General features: G+C 31.4%; 1 protein-coding gene across 1 annotated transcript; it reads right to left on the bottom strand.

The window, feature by feature from the left end:
- Positions 1-2195: 2195 nt before the first annotated feature.
- On the bottom strand, positions 2196-17602 carry LOC126892974 (deformed epidermal autoregulatory factor 1-like). Its single transcript, XM_050662924.1, has 4 exons — positions 16862-17602; positions 12255-12538; positions 7000-7200; positions 2196-2476 (listed from the first exon to the last, which is right to left on the bottom strand). The coding sequence occupies exons 1-4, from the start codon at positions 17457-17459 to the stop codon at positions 2288-2290; spliced, it is 1272 nt and encodes a 423-aa protein (XP_050518881.1). The 5' UTR covers positions 17460-17602; the 3' UTR covers positions 2196-2287.
- Positions 17603-18253: the final 651 nt, after the last annotated feature.

Here is an 18253-nt window from a genome sequence, read left to right on the forward strand (position 1 = left end):
ATTTTTATATTATTAATAGGTTCTAGAAGTTTGACCGGCTTAGAATGATTAGTTTTAAAAAAAAATGGAGTTAGAAGCGAATAACCAACTTTTTTAGTTTGGAAAAAAATGGCCTTTTCTTCAGAATAGAAAGATAACCATCAGAGATACGAAAAAATGTTTAAATATGAAATTGTAGCTTATTTAATTCTCAAGAAACTGGTTTGCAAAAATTTTTACTACAGCAAAAATTGAGTGAGCTATTGATAATTAAAACTTGTAATAAAATGCAAAAACCACCTTTACCAACCCTTTCAAAATCACCTCTTTTTGCGACTGAGAATTTTAAAAAGAATTAATATTAATAGGCTTATAGACCTTATAAAAACCTACAAAATTCTTTTTTGCCAAACTTTCTAAGATAAATAATAGAAAAGTTACGGTTAAAAAATCAATATATTTTCTTGAAAAAAAAAAGGAGAAATCTAATTGGAAGCATAATAATGTAAGTTGGCGATGTTTTTAGTCATTGCCCTTATTCATTCTTATTTATATATTATTAATAGATTCTAGAAGTGTGACTGGCTTAGAAAGATTAGTTTTAAAAAAACTGGAGTTAAAAGCGAATAACGAATTTTTGTAGTTTGGTAAAAATGTCGATTTCTTCAGAATAGAAAGATTAGCATCAGAGATAGGAAAAAATGTTTAATTATGAAATTGTAGGTTATTTAATTCCCAAGAAATTGGTTTGAGAAAATTTTTTCTACGTCAAAAATTGAGTGAACCGTAAATTAGTATATTATTGAAAACCACTTATTTTTTTGATATAAAACTAACACTTTCGATAGCGAATAAATCGAAAACTATTCATTTTATCAAAAAAATGTATAGAACATTTTTTGCTTAGAATGAATGTTTTTATCAACTTTTGTGGTCAAAATATAATAAAAAATTTCCACCCTCGGGATGGGGTGATAACCACCCCCATGGTAAAAGCGCCTTTCGGCATCATACAGATTTTAATCCTTGGACTATCCACTACTTGTTCTCAAATTTTCAAGCAAATCGATCCATTCTGTAAAAATTGCGAGGTGAAAAGCTTCAGTTCCTGGACTATTATTAGATATTAAGGAAATTCCAAAACAGGTCGATTTTTGATCTAAGGGTGACACAATTTTACGGTACATACATTTGTCAACCCCCTCCCTTCCAGTTCCCCCACCCCTTATTTTTAAATAGGGAATTAATAGGGGTCGTGTTCTAGCTCATTTGAAAGGTTATTGAATTGTCTATTCAGTAATATAAACATTAACATAATTATTTATACAGGGTGCCCAAGAAAAATTATTTTCAATTAAATTAATTGACACAAAAAGAAGAATGTATTTAATTTATTTAACTTAAAATACATTCTACTGCTGACAGAAAACAGAAAAAAATGTTTATTTCATAAATAAACATTGTTTGTTGCTTTTATTCAATATTCAACATACAAAGAGACAGATGGGTGGCAGCTTGAACACTGAAATCAAGCGAAAAGCAATGTTTATTTATCAAAAAACATTTTTCTCTGTTTTGTGACAGAAGTAGAATGTATTTTGAATTAAATAAATTACATACATTCTTCTTTTTGTGTCAATTAATTTGATTAAAATTTTTTATTCTTGGACACCCTGTTTAAATAATTATTATGTTAATGTTTATATTATTGAATACAGAATTGAATGACCTTTCAAATGAGCTTCCACGCGACCCCTATTCCCTATTTCAAAATAAGGGGTGGAGAAGTGGAAGGGAGGGGGTTGAGAAATGACAGATGTGAATACCGTAAAATTGTGTCCTCCTTAGATCAAAAATCGACCTGTTTCGGCATTTCCTTAAAATGTAATAACTACAGCCAAATATCGAGGTGGACTGTTTTCTTTGGTCCACACTGTATGTATATATAAAGAAATTAATGTTTGTAATGCACAGATAATCGAGGTTCTACTGTATATGCTTTTAAGAAAGTAAAATTGTTAAGAACTCAATAGTTTATTCCAAAAACATTTTTTGTTCAGAGATTCATTAACTTATACTTTTCTTTAAAAGTTGTTTTTCAGAATCGTGACATCTACATATTACTTATATAGATATTTTTTCAACCATATTATAAACCAAATACTAATTTGTAAAAAAAATATAGACAAAAAATTTCGTTAAAAAAACTGTACCCATTGGTCTTAAAGAAAAACTTTTATATACAACATTTACACAACATTTGGTACCAGGAAACACGTACATATCTTATATCAAATTGTACAATCTATCACTGTTGGTCAGTGCTTTCAACGATAAGCATGATCGACTGCTGCGCTTCCCCTGTCGCTGCAGCAACTCCTCTGACACATTCCACTTGATGTGATGCCCAATCTTTCCTTTGGCAAAACGTGGAACAATAAGGTGTTCGTCTACATAGTGAACATTCGGCTAGGGCTTCTCTGTTGCAATTGGCACACTAAAAATGATAAATAAGTTTAGTGGTCACATACAGGGTGGTTCATCTTATTCGCCTCGGTCTCTGTACGGGAAACCACTTGATATTTTAAAAAAATTTCTTCACATAAATATACAGGGCCTTTAATATTACAATCTAAAAATAATGCGAGTTATACAGGGTGCTCCAAAAAAGAGTGGTATATCAAAGTTATATTTTTTCTTATGGAATGCCCTATATCTGATAACATTACTGAATTGACCTTAAAAAATAAGCTATACTTTCATAAGGGTTCCCTATACCCAAATACAGGGTGTTTTGATTTATTTCGATTTTTATGAAAATGTAAGGTTTTACAAAAAAATAAATATCTACGAATCTAAGAATCAGTAACAAATTCTTTCTTGGATCTTAATAATAGACTATTTAGCATACTTAAACAGATGCCAAAATATGAGATTATTGTTAACAAATTCAAGCTGTAATAACTTACTTATTTTAAATAGAACACCCTGCATCTTACTAGTCTATCGCGTAGAAAATTTACTTAGCTTTCAATTTATATTAGGGTTTCCTATACCTATCTTTTACAGGGTGGTCAAAATATTAGATTGTTCTATTAACAAATTCAAGCTGTAATAACTTACTTATTTTAAATGGAACACCTTGTATCTTACTAATCTACAGGGTGTCTGCGTAACTTGGAACCATATGGAAACTTTTTTAATATCAATTTTACGAAAAAAAGTTATTCTTTATAAAGTGCTCTGCATAATCTAAAACCTAAGAGTCAATCATCAGATATCAAATTTTGTCAACAGTATACGAGGTATTCTTTTTCTCATGATCATCTTTCAGTGCGTCAAGTTTTTCGATTTTTTTTCTAACGTATTAAATTGTATATGACAGAAAAAAAGGCATGCCGGTGATTACTTTGGTAATTATTCTAGTTCGGTGATTATTCTAGTTGTCGATAGATGGCGCCATAATAAAAAAATATTTTTTTTTAATTGGATAATAATATTACAAATATAATCTGTATAATTTATAAGACTATATAAATCAAAGAAAATACCATTTTATAAATGCAAGAAACACATTTGATTTGTTTTTATTCCAAATTGAAAATAAAATGTGACAACTGTCAGATTGAACTAAAATGTCATGTTAGAATAAATGTCGTAAATGTGTATTATCACGGACTTACCCTTTTTCCTATCATTTGTTACGCACTGAAAAATGATCATGAAAAAGACAATATATCAAAATATATGAATTTCGCTTAAGAGCAAACTACCTTTATATTTCAAAATATCAAAAAATTTTATTATGAAAAGTTATTTGTAATTAAAAATCATATTTAAATATGCAACAACAGCCTTCTACTTGAAAAAAAAAATTTCTGAAATTTTCCTAAATTACCGATTTCGAACATCATTTTTATTTATTAGACATGCAATAACTCTTTTATTAATAATTTTAGAAAAAAAAGTTATTCTTCATAAAAATCTGTGCATGGTCTAAACCTCAAGATGAAACCATCAGTTATCCAAGTTTGTTAATTTTATACGAGGTGTGTCAAATAATATGAATTTAGAAAGAATTCTAGAATTCTTTCTAAATTCATATTATTTGACACACCTCGTATAAAATTAACAAACTTGGATAACTGATGGTTGCATCTTAAGGTTTAGTCCATGCACAGATTTTTATGAAGAATAACTTTTTTCCTAAAATTATTAATAAAAGAGTTATTGCATGTCTAATAAATAAAAATGATGTAATTTAGGAAATTTTCATAAATTTTTTTTTCAAGTAGAAGGCTGTTATTGCATATTTGAATATGGTTTTAATTACAAATAACTTTTCATAATAAAATTTTTTGATATTTTGAAATATAAAGGTAGTTTGCTCTTGAGCGAAATTCATATTTTTTAACATACCTCGTACACTGTTGACAAAATTTGATATCTGATGATTGCATCTTAGGTTCTAGACTATGCAGAGCACTTTATAAAGAATGACTTTTTTTCGTAAAATTTATATTAAAAAAGTTTCCCATATGGTTCCAAGTTACGCAGACACCCTGTATAGCGTAGAAAATTTACTTTGCTTTCAATTCTTATTAGGGTTTCCTATACCTATCTCCCTTCATTTTTTAAATATTTAAAGATTTCCTAATTTGTAAGCTTTAAAAATTAGAATTAAGTACCTATGTCGTGGTTATGTACAACACATCACCAACACCGACAATATACTTAAATATCTTGGTCAAGATACTTTCGTTAATAAAATTCATATCTTTATCATTTAATCACACATGTGTTCTTATTTTAAATGACAGACATACTCGATATTCTATTCTTTATAATGGAAGATATTTAAAATCTCTTCAATTCCATGTAAACATTCTCAATACACATGTTATTACGTAAAAATGTAAATTCCCATGTTGTTCTGTAAATACCCATTTTTACATATTTTTGTACAATAGGATCGTTTTGCATTTAATTGTTTGCAATTGCGATTCAAAGATTCAAACAAAAAGTGGTGTTCTTAAATTTACTTAATAACCGTTGGTTTAAGATATGGAAAATACTTATACGAAATGAAATATAATTTAAATATCTTCCAGAATACGGCATCTAACATAGGGTATGCAGTTTAATATAAACATATTATTCAATGTCACATGTAGGCCAAAATCAACTAAAATAATACAACACTATGTGTGATTACATGATATCAATGAAAATTTTATTAATGACATTATCATGTCTAAGTATATTGCCAGTGTTGATGATGGGTTGTACATATGTAACCGCGACATATTTACTTAATTCTAATTATTAAAGCTTGCAAATTAGGAAATCTTTAAATATTTAACAAATAAAGGGAGATAGGTATAGGAAACCCTAATAAGCATTTAAAGCTTAATAAATTTTCTACACGATAGGCTAGTAAGATACAGGGTGTTCTATTTAAAATAAGTAAGTTATTGCAGCTTGAATTTGTTAATAGAACAATCTAATATTTTGACCACCCTGTAAAAAGATAGGTTTAGAAAACCCTAATACAAATTGAAACCTAAGTATATTTTCTACGCGATATACTAGTAAGATACAGGGTGTTTCATTCAAATTAAGTAAGTTATTACAGCTTGAATTTGTTAATAGAACAATCTCATATTTTGACCACCCTGTAAGAAACTTTGTTGCAATAAGCATCTGCTTAAGTATGCTAAATAGTCAAATATTAAGATCCAAGAAAGAATTTGTTACTGATTCTTAGATTCGTAGATATTTATTTTTTTCTAAAACCTTACATTTTTATAAAAATCGAAATAAATCAAAACACCCTGTATTTATGTATAGGGAACCCTTATGAAAGTATAGCTTATTTTTTAAGGTCAATTCAATAATGTCATGACATATAGGGCATTCCAGAAGAAAAAATATAACTTTGATATACCACTCTTTTTTGGAGCACCCTGTATAATTCACATTATTTTTAGATTGTAGTATTAATGGCGATGTATATTACTGTGAAGAAATTTTTTTAAAATATCAAGTGGTTTTCCGTACAGACACCGAGGCGAATAAGATGAACCACCCTGTATATATAGTGAGGGGCAAAATTATAGAATAAATTCCTTTTTACGAGAATGGGAGATTTTGTAGAGAAATCCCGAAACAGGTCGATTTTTATTTTTAAATTATGATTTTTTGGCATATATACCATACTAGTGACATCATTCATCTGGGCATCATGACATAATCAATAATTTTTTTTTAAATGAGATTAGGGGTCGCGTGATATTTTATTTGAAAAGTTATTCAATTCTCCCTTCCGTAATATAAACATTACCATAATTATTTATAATACAGGGTGGGCAAAAAATAATTTTCGAAATAAATTAATTCACACAAAAAGAATGATGTATGTAATTAAGTTAATTTAAAATACATTTTACTGCTTTCTGAAAAGAAAAAAATATTTATATGACAAATAAACATTGCTTTTCGTTTGAATTAAATGTTTAAACTGCCAAGAGGCAGGGTGTTGGCAGCTTTAACATCAAATTTAAGCGAAAATCAATGTTTATTTGTCAAAATAAACATTTTTTTTTATTTTCTGACAGCAGTAAAATGTATTTTGAATTAAATAAATTACATATTATTCTTCTTTTTGTGTGAATTAATTTAATTCAAAAATTATCATTTTTGCCACCCCCTACAAATTAATAATTATGGTAATGTTTATACATATTACTGAAAAGAACATGAAATAACCTTTCAAATGAACTATCACACGACCCCCATTCTCATTTAAAAAAATTATCAATTATGCCAAAAATTATAATGTAAAAATAAAAATTGAACTGTTTCAGGATTTATCTCAAAAATCTCCCATTATTCCCATTTTCGAAAAAATGAATGTATTCCATAATTTTGGCCTTCTCTGTATTGTATAATATATTTTATATACAGAATTTATAAGTAGTTCTATAATTTTATAAAAAACACTACTGATAAAAAATTTACCTTCTTATGATTTTCATTATCCATTGAAGGTTGTAATGTGGTATCAGAATTGCCCTCAGGTTGCAAAGCAGCTACTTGAGCTTCTACTCTTGCTGCCAATATGGCAGCTTCCTTCTCTCTCTGGTATTTCTCACTCTGCCTGTTCATTGTGTCTTTCAAATCTTCCATTCCTCTTCGGAACTCCAATGCTAACCTATTTATCTACAAAACGAAGATCTCTTATAGAACTGTGGGAATTTTTTTTGGTTAATGGTTAATGTTTTTTTCATAGACGTATAAAACCTAGACTGCGCACTGTAATCTAAAACTATTAGACCAGTGCGACAGCGAAAAATGAGTGTATTGGGTATATACATACATCTCTTTCTAATTGACAGGGTTTATCCAACGACATTGGGTTTATCAACAATGTGACTTTCGCATTGCTGTCGATTTGATAAACCCCACTGATTAGAAAGAGATGTCTATAATTCAAATTCAAAATATCTTTTATTAAAAAAATTGTAAACAACACACTTATAGCAAATTTCCACAATTGAATAATAAGTGTCTAATATACATACAAAATTACAATTACAACTACTATGAGTTAAAAGTTAAAATGTGTGATTTAAAAACTCATACACAGAATATGGTTCTAAAATCCAACAAAATGCTTTTTATTTCAGTTCTAAATGTACTAAAATTCTGTTGCAATTTAATTCTAACAGGTAATTTGTTAAAAAAATTTATACACGAATATGTAGGTCCTCTCTCTGTTACGACTAGCCTATATATAGGGAAATTGAGCCCTACATACCTAGTGGGTATGCTGTAATTTGGCTCAGAATGTGTAAACCTATCCCTATTCTTGAACAGGAACAGTAAACACTCATATATATAAAGCCCTGCCACCGTTAATAATCCTAACTCCTTAAATTTTCCCCTACAGGTCCTTCAAGCTTTTATCTTGAGCATTGTTCTTATTGCTCTCTTCTGAGTAATGAATACTCTATCAACATCAGTTCCTCCGCCCCAAAAAATAATACCATATCTGAACACTGAGTAGATGTTTGCAAAATAAACTGTCTTAAGGTGTTGTAAATTCAAATACTTAGACATTACTCGTAATGAATAACATGCCGTGTTGATTCTTTTGCGAACAACACCCATATCTTGCCTGCAAAGGTAAAACAGTATATGTGAAAAAAGTGAGTTTTGAGATAAATGACTTTTTGTTCTTTTGTTGTGCCGTTTTGTCATTTATAAAGTAAGACAAGTGAAATTTGGAATATAAAAATGTTATTATAAACATGTTATTATAATAATTATTATAACAGCAAATATGTATAGTTTTTTCAAATGTGCTTGTAAAATGACCTATACTGTTTTACCATTTTTCCAGTATACCCAAAGAGTATATAAAAGACTTTATACGTATATACCGTCGGGGGAGATAAAAATTCCCATTGGTCATACTATGGTAAAGGAGTATATGAAATGTTTATACTATTTTACCATTGCAATTGGGACACCGTTTTTATGAAATATGTTACCGTATAACAGCATATACCACATATATCCTGTTTTACCAGTAGAGTTTCAAAAAATAGATATAACATAATACCAGGGATAAGCAGTGTATGATGATGTATATTATTCTGCCTTTGTAGAGTTTGTCGAATATACTGTTTTACCATAGCAGAGACGCAAGTACACGTACTCATATACTGTTTTACCAGTGTCACATTTTGAAAACTAAATGAGATAGAAATAAACTAAAAATTGCATTAGAAAGAGCGGAAAAAAATTACCCAGTTTTGGCGGCAAATTCAAAAATCGATTTTTTTCACATATACTGTTTTACCTTGGCAGGCAAGATATGCTCTGACCAATTCAGATGTTGATCTATGTAAATACCCAAGAATTTTGTATTTGTTGATAATACAACAGTTTGATCATCCAACTCAATCTCCTCTGGAATTATCTCATTATTTTGCTTTGTGTGAAAACAAACACAGTGAATCTTCTCAGTATTTAAAACCAATTTATTTTTTAAGAACCAATTCTGAGCTGTTTTTAAGTGATCTGAAGAAATACTCAGAAGATGCTCAAACGTTGATGCTAATGTTAATAAGTTTGCATCATCTGCAAAATTTACAAGGTGGGACTCACTGCTCAGTATTTCGCTATCAAGATTGTTAATGTAGAAAACAAAAAGAAATGGTCCCATGACACTGCCCTGAGCAATACCAAGTTGTAAATTCCCTTCTTCTGAAGAAAACTGTTGTCCTTCTCGAGTTATGTCGGTAGTAAACTGATGGGTCTATAATTTTCCAATTTGGTTTAATCTCTCTTTTTATGTAAAGGTTTCACTAGGGCTAACTTTAGTTGGTTAGGGAAAATACCATCCTTAAAAGAGTTATTAATAATGTGGCACAATGGTTCTGCAATCTCTTCTACACAATGTTTCAATAGATTCGCTGAGATCCCATCATAACCTGCACTTTTTTTATTTTTTAGCTTTGATATGATATTAAGAATTTCAGAAATAGTTACTGGTATAAGAAAAAAAGATTTGTTGTTATATGGAATACTGCATGAAAAAGTGGCTTGAGGTTGAGTTTTTATTAAATTAGGACCTGCATGAAGTACAAATTTGTTAAAGCTATTACAAATATCCTCAGGCTTACCACTAATATTCGAAGTTTGATCGACATATTCTGTAACTGTACCATTAATTTCCCTAAAAATCTGCCAAACACATTTTGATTTGCTTTCACTGTTATTTATACGTTCTTCATAATGAGCACTTCTTGCATCGCTCAGGAGATGATTGTATTCTTCTTTGTTTTGTAAGCCTCACTATAGACCAAGTCAGACCTACTAAGCACTAGAAGGATGTCTAGCTCATTCTTACATGCAGCAACCTGCTGATTAGGTTTTGGTATTTTTTTTGCCATACATTTTTGCTGAACTGAGACTATAGGAAAGCAATAATCAAAGGTAGACCCAACAATGCCGACAAAAGCATCCCATTGCTCATCTACCAGTGATTCAGGGGTAAAAAACACCAAGTCCCATTTTTGACAAAAAAGCACAGACTTGAAGTTATATTTATTTGTAATTGAAAAAATTCTTTTTTTAACTTTTTTTGAGTTTTCCACTTATTTACCTTATACACTCATTTTTCTCAGTCACCCTGGTCACATAGTTTTAGAATGCAGCACGCAGTCTAGGTATTATATTATTATGTCTGATGTTTTTGGTTAACATATTTTGAAGTAGGTATATGTATAGTAATCCAACAAACGTTTTAACACATTGAACGCTGTGCGAATCATATATGATTCACACTTATTTTACTTACAGGGCCGCACCAATCACAGTTGTTTCGCAGTGACTGTTATACTGTAAGGACAACAGCTCAGTCGGCCCAGAAATTCTTTAATAATATATACATTAGGGTGGAGCGAAAAATTCAATTTTCGAAATTTGAAGTGGGGTAGTGTGCAAAAGTTGTCTATCGGTATACAAAATAACGTGTTAAAAGCACAAATAAATTAAAAATATTTCAGAGGTTCCCCGAACGCTTCGAATTTTACAATAATAAGATATATTACATACACGGTATTTTTACGGTTTACAACATCAGTTTGATTCTCCCCCGTCAAGTATATAGGACATGTGACGCCGCAGTCTGGAACTGCATCTCATATTAAACCAGCAATCGTAAATTTCTTAGAGACAAAGGTGGACTTTTCCCATTTAAATGCTATCGGATATGACGGAACAGTTGTGAACACTGGAAATAAAAATGGTGCCATAAGAATGGTGGAAATATATCTTAAACGCCCCGTGCAGTGGTAGATCTGCCTTTTTCACGCAAATGAATTACCCCTAAGGCACTTATTTCAAAAGTTAGATGGGCCTTCAACAGGACCTAGCGGATATTCTGGTACCATTGGAAAAGCTTTAGAAAGCTGTGAAAATTTGCCAGTTGTGTCATTTAATCCAATACAGAGTGGAAACTTTCCAGTGCTTGTTCCTGATGATCTAAGTACCGATCAAAAATATTTGTGGGATATATGTCAAACTGTTACTTCTGGCATTTGCACGGAGAGCCTAGCCAATCGAAACCCGGGCAAATTATCCCATTCCCGTTGGCTAACAGCTGCAAATAGGATACTTAGACTTTATATATCCACAAATGAAGTCTCAAGTAATCTTCAAATTCTAAGCGAATACGTACTAAAGGTGTACGTACCTTTATGGTTCCATATTAACCTAAAGCCGTTATGTAAGGACGGTCCTCGTCATCTGCTGAATATGATTAGATGGTCCAGAAATTTTGACAAGAAACTTTTGGAAATTATTGATCCCGTCATTCAGCGAAACGGTTTCTATGCTCATCCAGAAAATCTGTTACTTGCGGTGGTAACAGATGAAACCAAGTCCATAAGGGAGCTAGGTTATCGTCGTCTCTTGAAAATTCGTCAGCAAAATCAGAATAATCAATATATAAGATTTTTTACTATTCCAAAAATTTATTTTAATGCCACATACTTTGTGGAACTCATCGATTGGCAGTCTTGCAGGCTGACGGAATCTCCATTACTAGCTAATATTTCTAACAAAGACATTTTAGCATGATAGGAGTGCCAGATCAAATGAAAATTGTTAAATATCCATGTAATACTCAAGCAGTTGAACGATGTGTCACACTGGTTACCGAAGCTTCTATGGCGGTCCGTGGGGAGGACAACAGGGATGGATTTATCAAATCAAGATTAGACTCACGACAACAGATGCCGCATTTTAATACAAAACGTGAGTACTCACTAGACACTATATAAAACCATATTTACATTATGAGTTAGGGGGTGAAAAGAATTTTTGGGGGTGGAGGGCGGTGGCGGAGGGGGTGGTGGTGGAACTCGTTTAGCAGCCACCTCCTCGTGGTGAGTTCTGGGTTGCATTTTAATGATAAAATATAAAATACAAGTGAAGAGCTGCTATTAATGTATACAACGTTATAGGCAAATTTCAAGTCCCAGGGGGAACCTCCAAATTACAACACAGGGGGTTTATTTTTTTTCCCTATAATATACTACCTAATAGACAACTTTTCGGTACTAGCCCATTTCAAAAAAAGAAAAATGAAAAATATCGGTCAACTTCGCTCCACCCTAATATACATTACGGCGTTCAACGTGTTACTGTAGGTTATAAATGATTTTATTGTAAAAAAAACCTAAAAATTGAGGATACTGTACCTGGAGAGCAATTTCTTCTAGCCTTTTAATCTGTATTTGGGGATCAATACTTCCTACTGGTTCTATTAATTGATAATCATTTGAATCGAGCCCTTCTGCTAAATTCTGCCACGCTTCTTCTTTGCACTGGTGGTCACTGTCCTCCCCATTCGATCTTTTGATCGAGTCATTTTCTTTTCTTCGTTTTCTCTTGTATGGAGTAAATAGTCTAACAGGGCCTGTGGCTGTTTCGTCATCACAACACGCTGCACATGTACAACTCGTTGCATGTGGAAGAATGATACCTAGAATATATAGATGATATAGAATATTTTTCTCTAGACTATGCACACACCAAATTATCAGCGGACAGAAGTAGACAAGTCAACTTTTTTTAAATTTATTAAAAACATCTAAAGATTATCTACTGCTGAAATATAACAGTAAAATCAAAATCAAATCAATCAAAAACACCTAAAAAAATTATCTACTACTGAAATATAACAAAAAAATTAAATGTCATAATAGTACTTATTTATACTCATAATTTTAACTTTAGTTGATTAATTTTAACTCCAAACCTAAAAAATAAACTTGTCTGCTTTTGTCCATGCACCACATGTGTGATACATCAGGGAAATAAGTAAAAAAGGCTCTGTTCGGGACTGTGAAAATCCAGGTAAGTATCTGAATTTTTTTTTAGTTACTATAGGCTTATAAAAAGAAAATGTATAAGTTTATTGTAGACATTTCGGGGACTTTTTTTGTTTTTTACTTTTTTTCATTTTTCCTTACTATTAAAAAGCTTAACAAAAGGTTGGTATTGTTGTCTCCAACATACCCTCAATATTTCAGATTGATCCATCAATTAGTTGTTCTATTTGTTTAATATAAACAAATTAGCTCTGAATTAAAAATATAATTCCCTGTTGATCTAATCATTCCAGAATATCATTATTTCAAATTCGTGCAAAAATTATCAATTTTTCCAATATTAAAAAGTTTTTATTAGGAGCAAGAGTTTTTCTAAATAATGCTCTAACAAAAAAAGGTCCATGAGAAACACAAATTGAATAATTGTTAACACATTCACTGCAACCTTATAGATGGTGGCAATGAATGTGTAATGTGTGATGGTGGGTGGACTTTCATATAGTGTCACTACGAAAAGAACCCCATTTATTTCCACAGGTTATAGATGCCTAGAGGCATCAGTGGCACCTGACTCACAAAAGCAAAATACATTTGGGCATCAGGTGGCAGTGAATGTGTTAGCTGGAGATACACATGCCTGTTACTAGCACACTGGCAAACCAGTACCTGGCAAGCACCAGTGTTTGATTTTTCTTGCCAGTAGCATGCTGTGAGATGCAAGGCGCATGTGTGTGTGTCACTGGCATGTGTGAATGTATACTACCGCTAAGGGTATGCTAGCAGAGAATTGTCAGATTTGTTATTTTGGAGATAAAAATTAATTGTTTTATTTTACACTTGTTTTAAAAAATTTTTCGTTGAGGTGATGAAAAAATCATTAAATAGGGAACTTGCACATTTTTTTTTATTGCACAATAATGTTCAGTTTTGTATAAAAAAAGGGTTTCCAAAATTTCACGCTTCAAAAACTCAATAACTTATAAGTACAAATTTAAAGTCTTCTGTATCTTAAAATAGTTCAAACGACCCGTAACGTCACAGAATTTAACTATGTGGTTCCGTTTATGGTTATATTTACGTATATTCTTCTTCTTATTTAGTTTATTGGCCTCCACCTACCTGGGTATTTGGCCAGCTCGTCGTCGGGAATAAAGGGAAAATATTTATATTCTAATGACATTTATCGTATGTCATTGTAATAGTATATACCAGTTTGTTGAGATTGGAGTTTGATACAGTTTTTGAAGGAAAGGAAAAAAGGTTTACTATTGAAAATAAAACCATTTTGTAAAAGTACAAATTTTCTATGAATAGTTCAAACGATCAAAAACACTTGTAACGTCAAATAAATGTATTTTCTACTGACGTTTATAATGTCTAATTTAAAATTATATATACAATTGGTGTAGAATGTAAGCATATAACCCCGTGATGTCACGACGCGTTTTGGAGTAGCTGGTATAAGTTGAATTTTTAGTCATCTTTAGGGACCAAACGAAAGACAATCAAAACTTTTTTATCTTTGATACAGGTTCTAAATTATGTTCTGTTGTGATTTATACCATTTTTTTCGAATTTAAAATTTTATGCAAGTTCCCTATTTATTTCTATTTATAGCTATGTAATTAGACTGTCATTTTGGACAATGGACAAATGGGTCAGATTCATTATTAAATTTCTAACAATTATCCATGGCCATAACCAATAATATTTGTTTGTTTTGTAATTTCTGTAAACGTAAAGTTTTGTAAACCTCAAATATTTTTTAACTAAGCTTTTTAACACATTGGCTGCCACTGACGCCAAAAGGCGTTTTGTGTTACTTGAGTTAGGTGCCGCTAGTGTCTTTTGGCATTCATAACCTGTGGAATTAAATAGGGTAACCGGCCCGTCTGCCGGCGGGTTAATATTAAATCCAAAGATTGATATATCGCCACCCCCATCGAACAAGGTTGTAACTCATTTTTAGCGATTTTACAGGAGAGGCAAAAAACAAAAACATGAATTTTTAAAAATTTGTAGCGAAATGATTAGACTCTTTTACACTAATGTGATATGATATTTATAACATAATAAGGGGTTACTGCGAGATGTATGTTTTGTAGTTTTATTAACTATTGAAAATCTTGAGTTCGATTACAACCTTGTTTGAGATACAACCTTGAGATTAAACATGAGTATTCGTAGAAAAAGGTTGTAACTCGCCTAACAACCATTTTACACTCTCAGTGTTAATTATTTTTCCTGTTTAACTATTAAAAGGTTGTATGTTTTGAGTTATTTGCAATATAGCTAGGAAAAAATTAGTTTTTATGGTATATTTAAACAAAATATCAACTCACAGTTTACACAATTTTAATTGGAAATTATAAATTTTACAATTACAATTTCCTATCACTAGGAAAAAAACATGGTATATAATATTTCAAATTTTTCGTATTTTTATTGCATATCTGTAAATATTTAATTTTAAACCAATTTACTTTTATTACTTTACCCTTTTACTATTATCTACTTCAAAATTAACATCTGTGTTCTTAAATAGGTTAAAATTTAGAATTTGCGTCTGATTTATTTCAGCTACGGATTTAGGCTTGCCTGATGCTTTGGCATATCGTATCATGGTTAATGGTTATCTCGAGGGTTATCTATTGGTGTGGAGCATATACAACTTAATGTTTTTTTTCCATTTTTCTATGAGGGCATGCATTGAATAACCCTAGTTTTGTGAATGTGCGATTTCAAAAAATACATATGTTTAATGTTAATATTAAACTATTTCACTACATAGAAGTACGTAGCAAAAACTATTCTATATTTATTTTGTCCACAGCAACTATCAAAAAGGAAAAAAGTCCGTAAATCCTTTTTTACTTTTATTTCGACACATTGACTTATTATGAGATGCACCATGTTTGATTACTTTATAAATTAAACATACGTGCAACAAAGTTGTAATTCATTTAAAAACCTTGTTAATTGTTAAGTATAAAGAAAGTAAATATTTAACATAGGGAGTATCTAGTGTTCCTGCCTTTTTCACGCTAAAATGGCACACATAAGTTAAAATACAACTTTTTTCAATGGAGTATTAGCCAAACTATTGAGAATTAAGCTAGGTCGTTTATATTGATGTGTGCGCAATTTTTTGCTGAATTCGCCTGTGTTGAAATCTGAAAAAAGGTCTAACTTGAGTTACAACCTTGTTCGATGGGGGTGTCGATATTTCGATAAAAAGTATTACACTATGTACATTACATTTCATTTATTTTCCCTATATATCTATCAGAAAGTACCTCTAAAGGTTCAACAAAAAAAAGAGTAACTTTGAACACAAACCTGGATCCAATCCAATTATATACTCAAGTTTTGCCATCATTGTCTCCAATGTAGTAGAAGAGAACAAAAGACTATTTCCTATATAAAGTTTTAAATCCACTAACTAGTACTGATAGATTTTAACATTTCCTCACATATATGTTCTTTAAGTTGTTTTTGCCAGCAACTTACATCAGGAGCAGCATTCTAGATTAACATTTTAACCTCACAAATAAGTAGAAATAGTTGATTAGACCCCTTCCTAACAATCTTATTGAGTCTCAGCTTCAGTTTACTGTGCTATTAAGTATCACAGTATTGTTTATCCACAAAATCATGTTTACAAACTAATCAAAGCTTAAGATGTCTTCTGGAGATGAGAAGCAACAGGTCCCTATATTATTATGTATCAGTCTCTGACGAAATACACAAAAGACTATAAATTCCAAAATACAATCAATAATACCAATAGGTAGGTATAAACTAAATGAGTAATAACAATACAGAATATAAAATTCAACACCATATATTAGAATGAAATTTTAACATGTGTGCCTATTAAGTCTGAAATCTTGATGTTATGTTTAGGAGCCAAAAAGTGACAGCGAACGTCAAAACATCAGCTGTTAAATGACAAGTTATAAATAAATAATTACCTTCGTCAATTAAAGTTTGTAAACTTCGTCCTCCGAATCTAATACTTCTTTTCCAGTCCTTGCTCGAAGCTCTCCCACAAAGGGCTTCAAATTCACTAGGAGTATACCAGGAATTACCAAGTTTTATACAACGCCCCCTACCTCCTGATCCAAATCTGCATTTGTGAAGTTCAGCAGAAGTATTTTTACATCGTACTGGTAAAACAGCAGCATTAGCAGCATCGTTCCAGCTTCCCACTGAAGCTGAAGACACTGGGGTGTTCACAGAAGAGCCCCCTGAAACGTCTTCCTGTTGGATAACAATCGTTTTGAGCTCCCCCGTAGAGCCATCGGTGGCTAAATATCCGCTGTTGTCCACGCATATCATAGGCTTAAAATGAGGGATTTGGTCCTGGGTAATGACATTAAACGTGCTAGTGATAAGGGATCCCACGGGAAGGGTGACTGGGACGCCTGCATGTCTCACGGAAACGGTCGACACGAGTGATTTCTTCGAGTCGACAACAGAATCGCCATTATCGTTATCGTGCTCGCTCGCAAGATGTTCGGCTTCGGAAATGTCCGGTAGGACGACGCCTTCCGAGTTTGAGTTTTCCATTCCATAAAGTCTCCACACTAATCACTTTTTCACAGTTTTTTACACTAATTTTCGCGGTTTCAAATAAAGGGAAAGGCCTTTTCGAACACTACTCTCCTTGATGGCGATGCCTCTGTCGTTTGCTGCAATCTGTAATGTCCGGTATTTAGGGTAGGAGGTGGGTTAAATACGCATGTGTGAGATTACTAGCGGCAATTTAAAAACATCAATGAAATAATACAAAGAATAAACAAATACAAGTTAAAAAATATACAAAATAGTTGCTTCATTCCATTAATAAAAATATCATATATTTCACTACAGCCTTTACGCTTGAATAGGCTATAAAATTTGATAAATAAATAAACTGAATAAAAATATTGATCTACCTATATGAATGAAACATTAATTAATCCCAGACTATAAATAATTTTGTTCTAATAACATTTTTTATTTCCTTTATCGATCATAACATATCCCTAACTTTCTCCATGCTAATTAATAGTGTCAACAAATTAATTAAAATATATTTTCTGTCAAGTAAACTTGGTTGCATAACTAGTGGGGAGAGTCTGAACGATATTCTCTACTATAGTTGTTCCATTGTATCTTTGCACAAACGTATCTATTATTCGATAAATCGATTAATTTAGTTTTCGAACCAACTATTTAGTCACGTACCGTGGTCACGTGATAGTATTTAAAGGAGGAGAAAGGCTTGGCAGTACGTCATCACCGCGCGCGATTTGAAAATTAGACTCAACATCAATTTAGCTCCTGTGATATTTTTAAAGAAAAAAATAGCAAAAATAGCT

This window comes from Diabrotica virgifera, chromosome 9, assembly GCF_917563875.1.
Source record: "Diabrotica virgifera virgifera chromosome 9, PGI_DIABVI_V3a".
NCBI lineage: Eukaryota > Metazoa > Arthropoda > Insecta > Coleoptera > Chrysomelidae > Diabrotica > Diabrotica virgifera.

Excerpts from the sequence above, each read along its gene's own strand:
- LOC126892974 (XM_050662924.1), bottom strand. The coding sequence starts at position 17,459 with ATGGAAAACTCAAACTCGGAAGGCGTCGTCCTACCGGACATTTCCGAA. Across the intron at positions 12,539-16,861 it reads ACAAACTTTAATTGACGAAG|GTATCATTCTTCCACATGCA; the intron begins GTAATTATTTAT and ends TATATATTCTAG. Across the intron at positions 7,201-12,254 it reads TAGAAGAAATTGCTCTCCAG|ATAAATAGGTTAGCATTGGA; the intron begins GTACAGTATCCT and ends TTCGTTTTGTAG.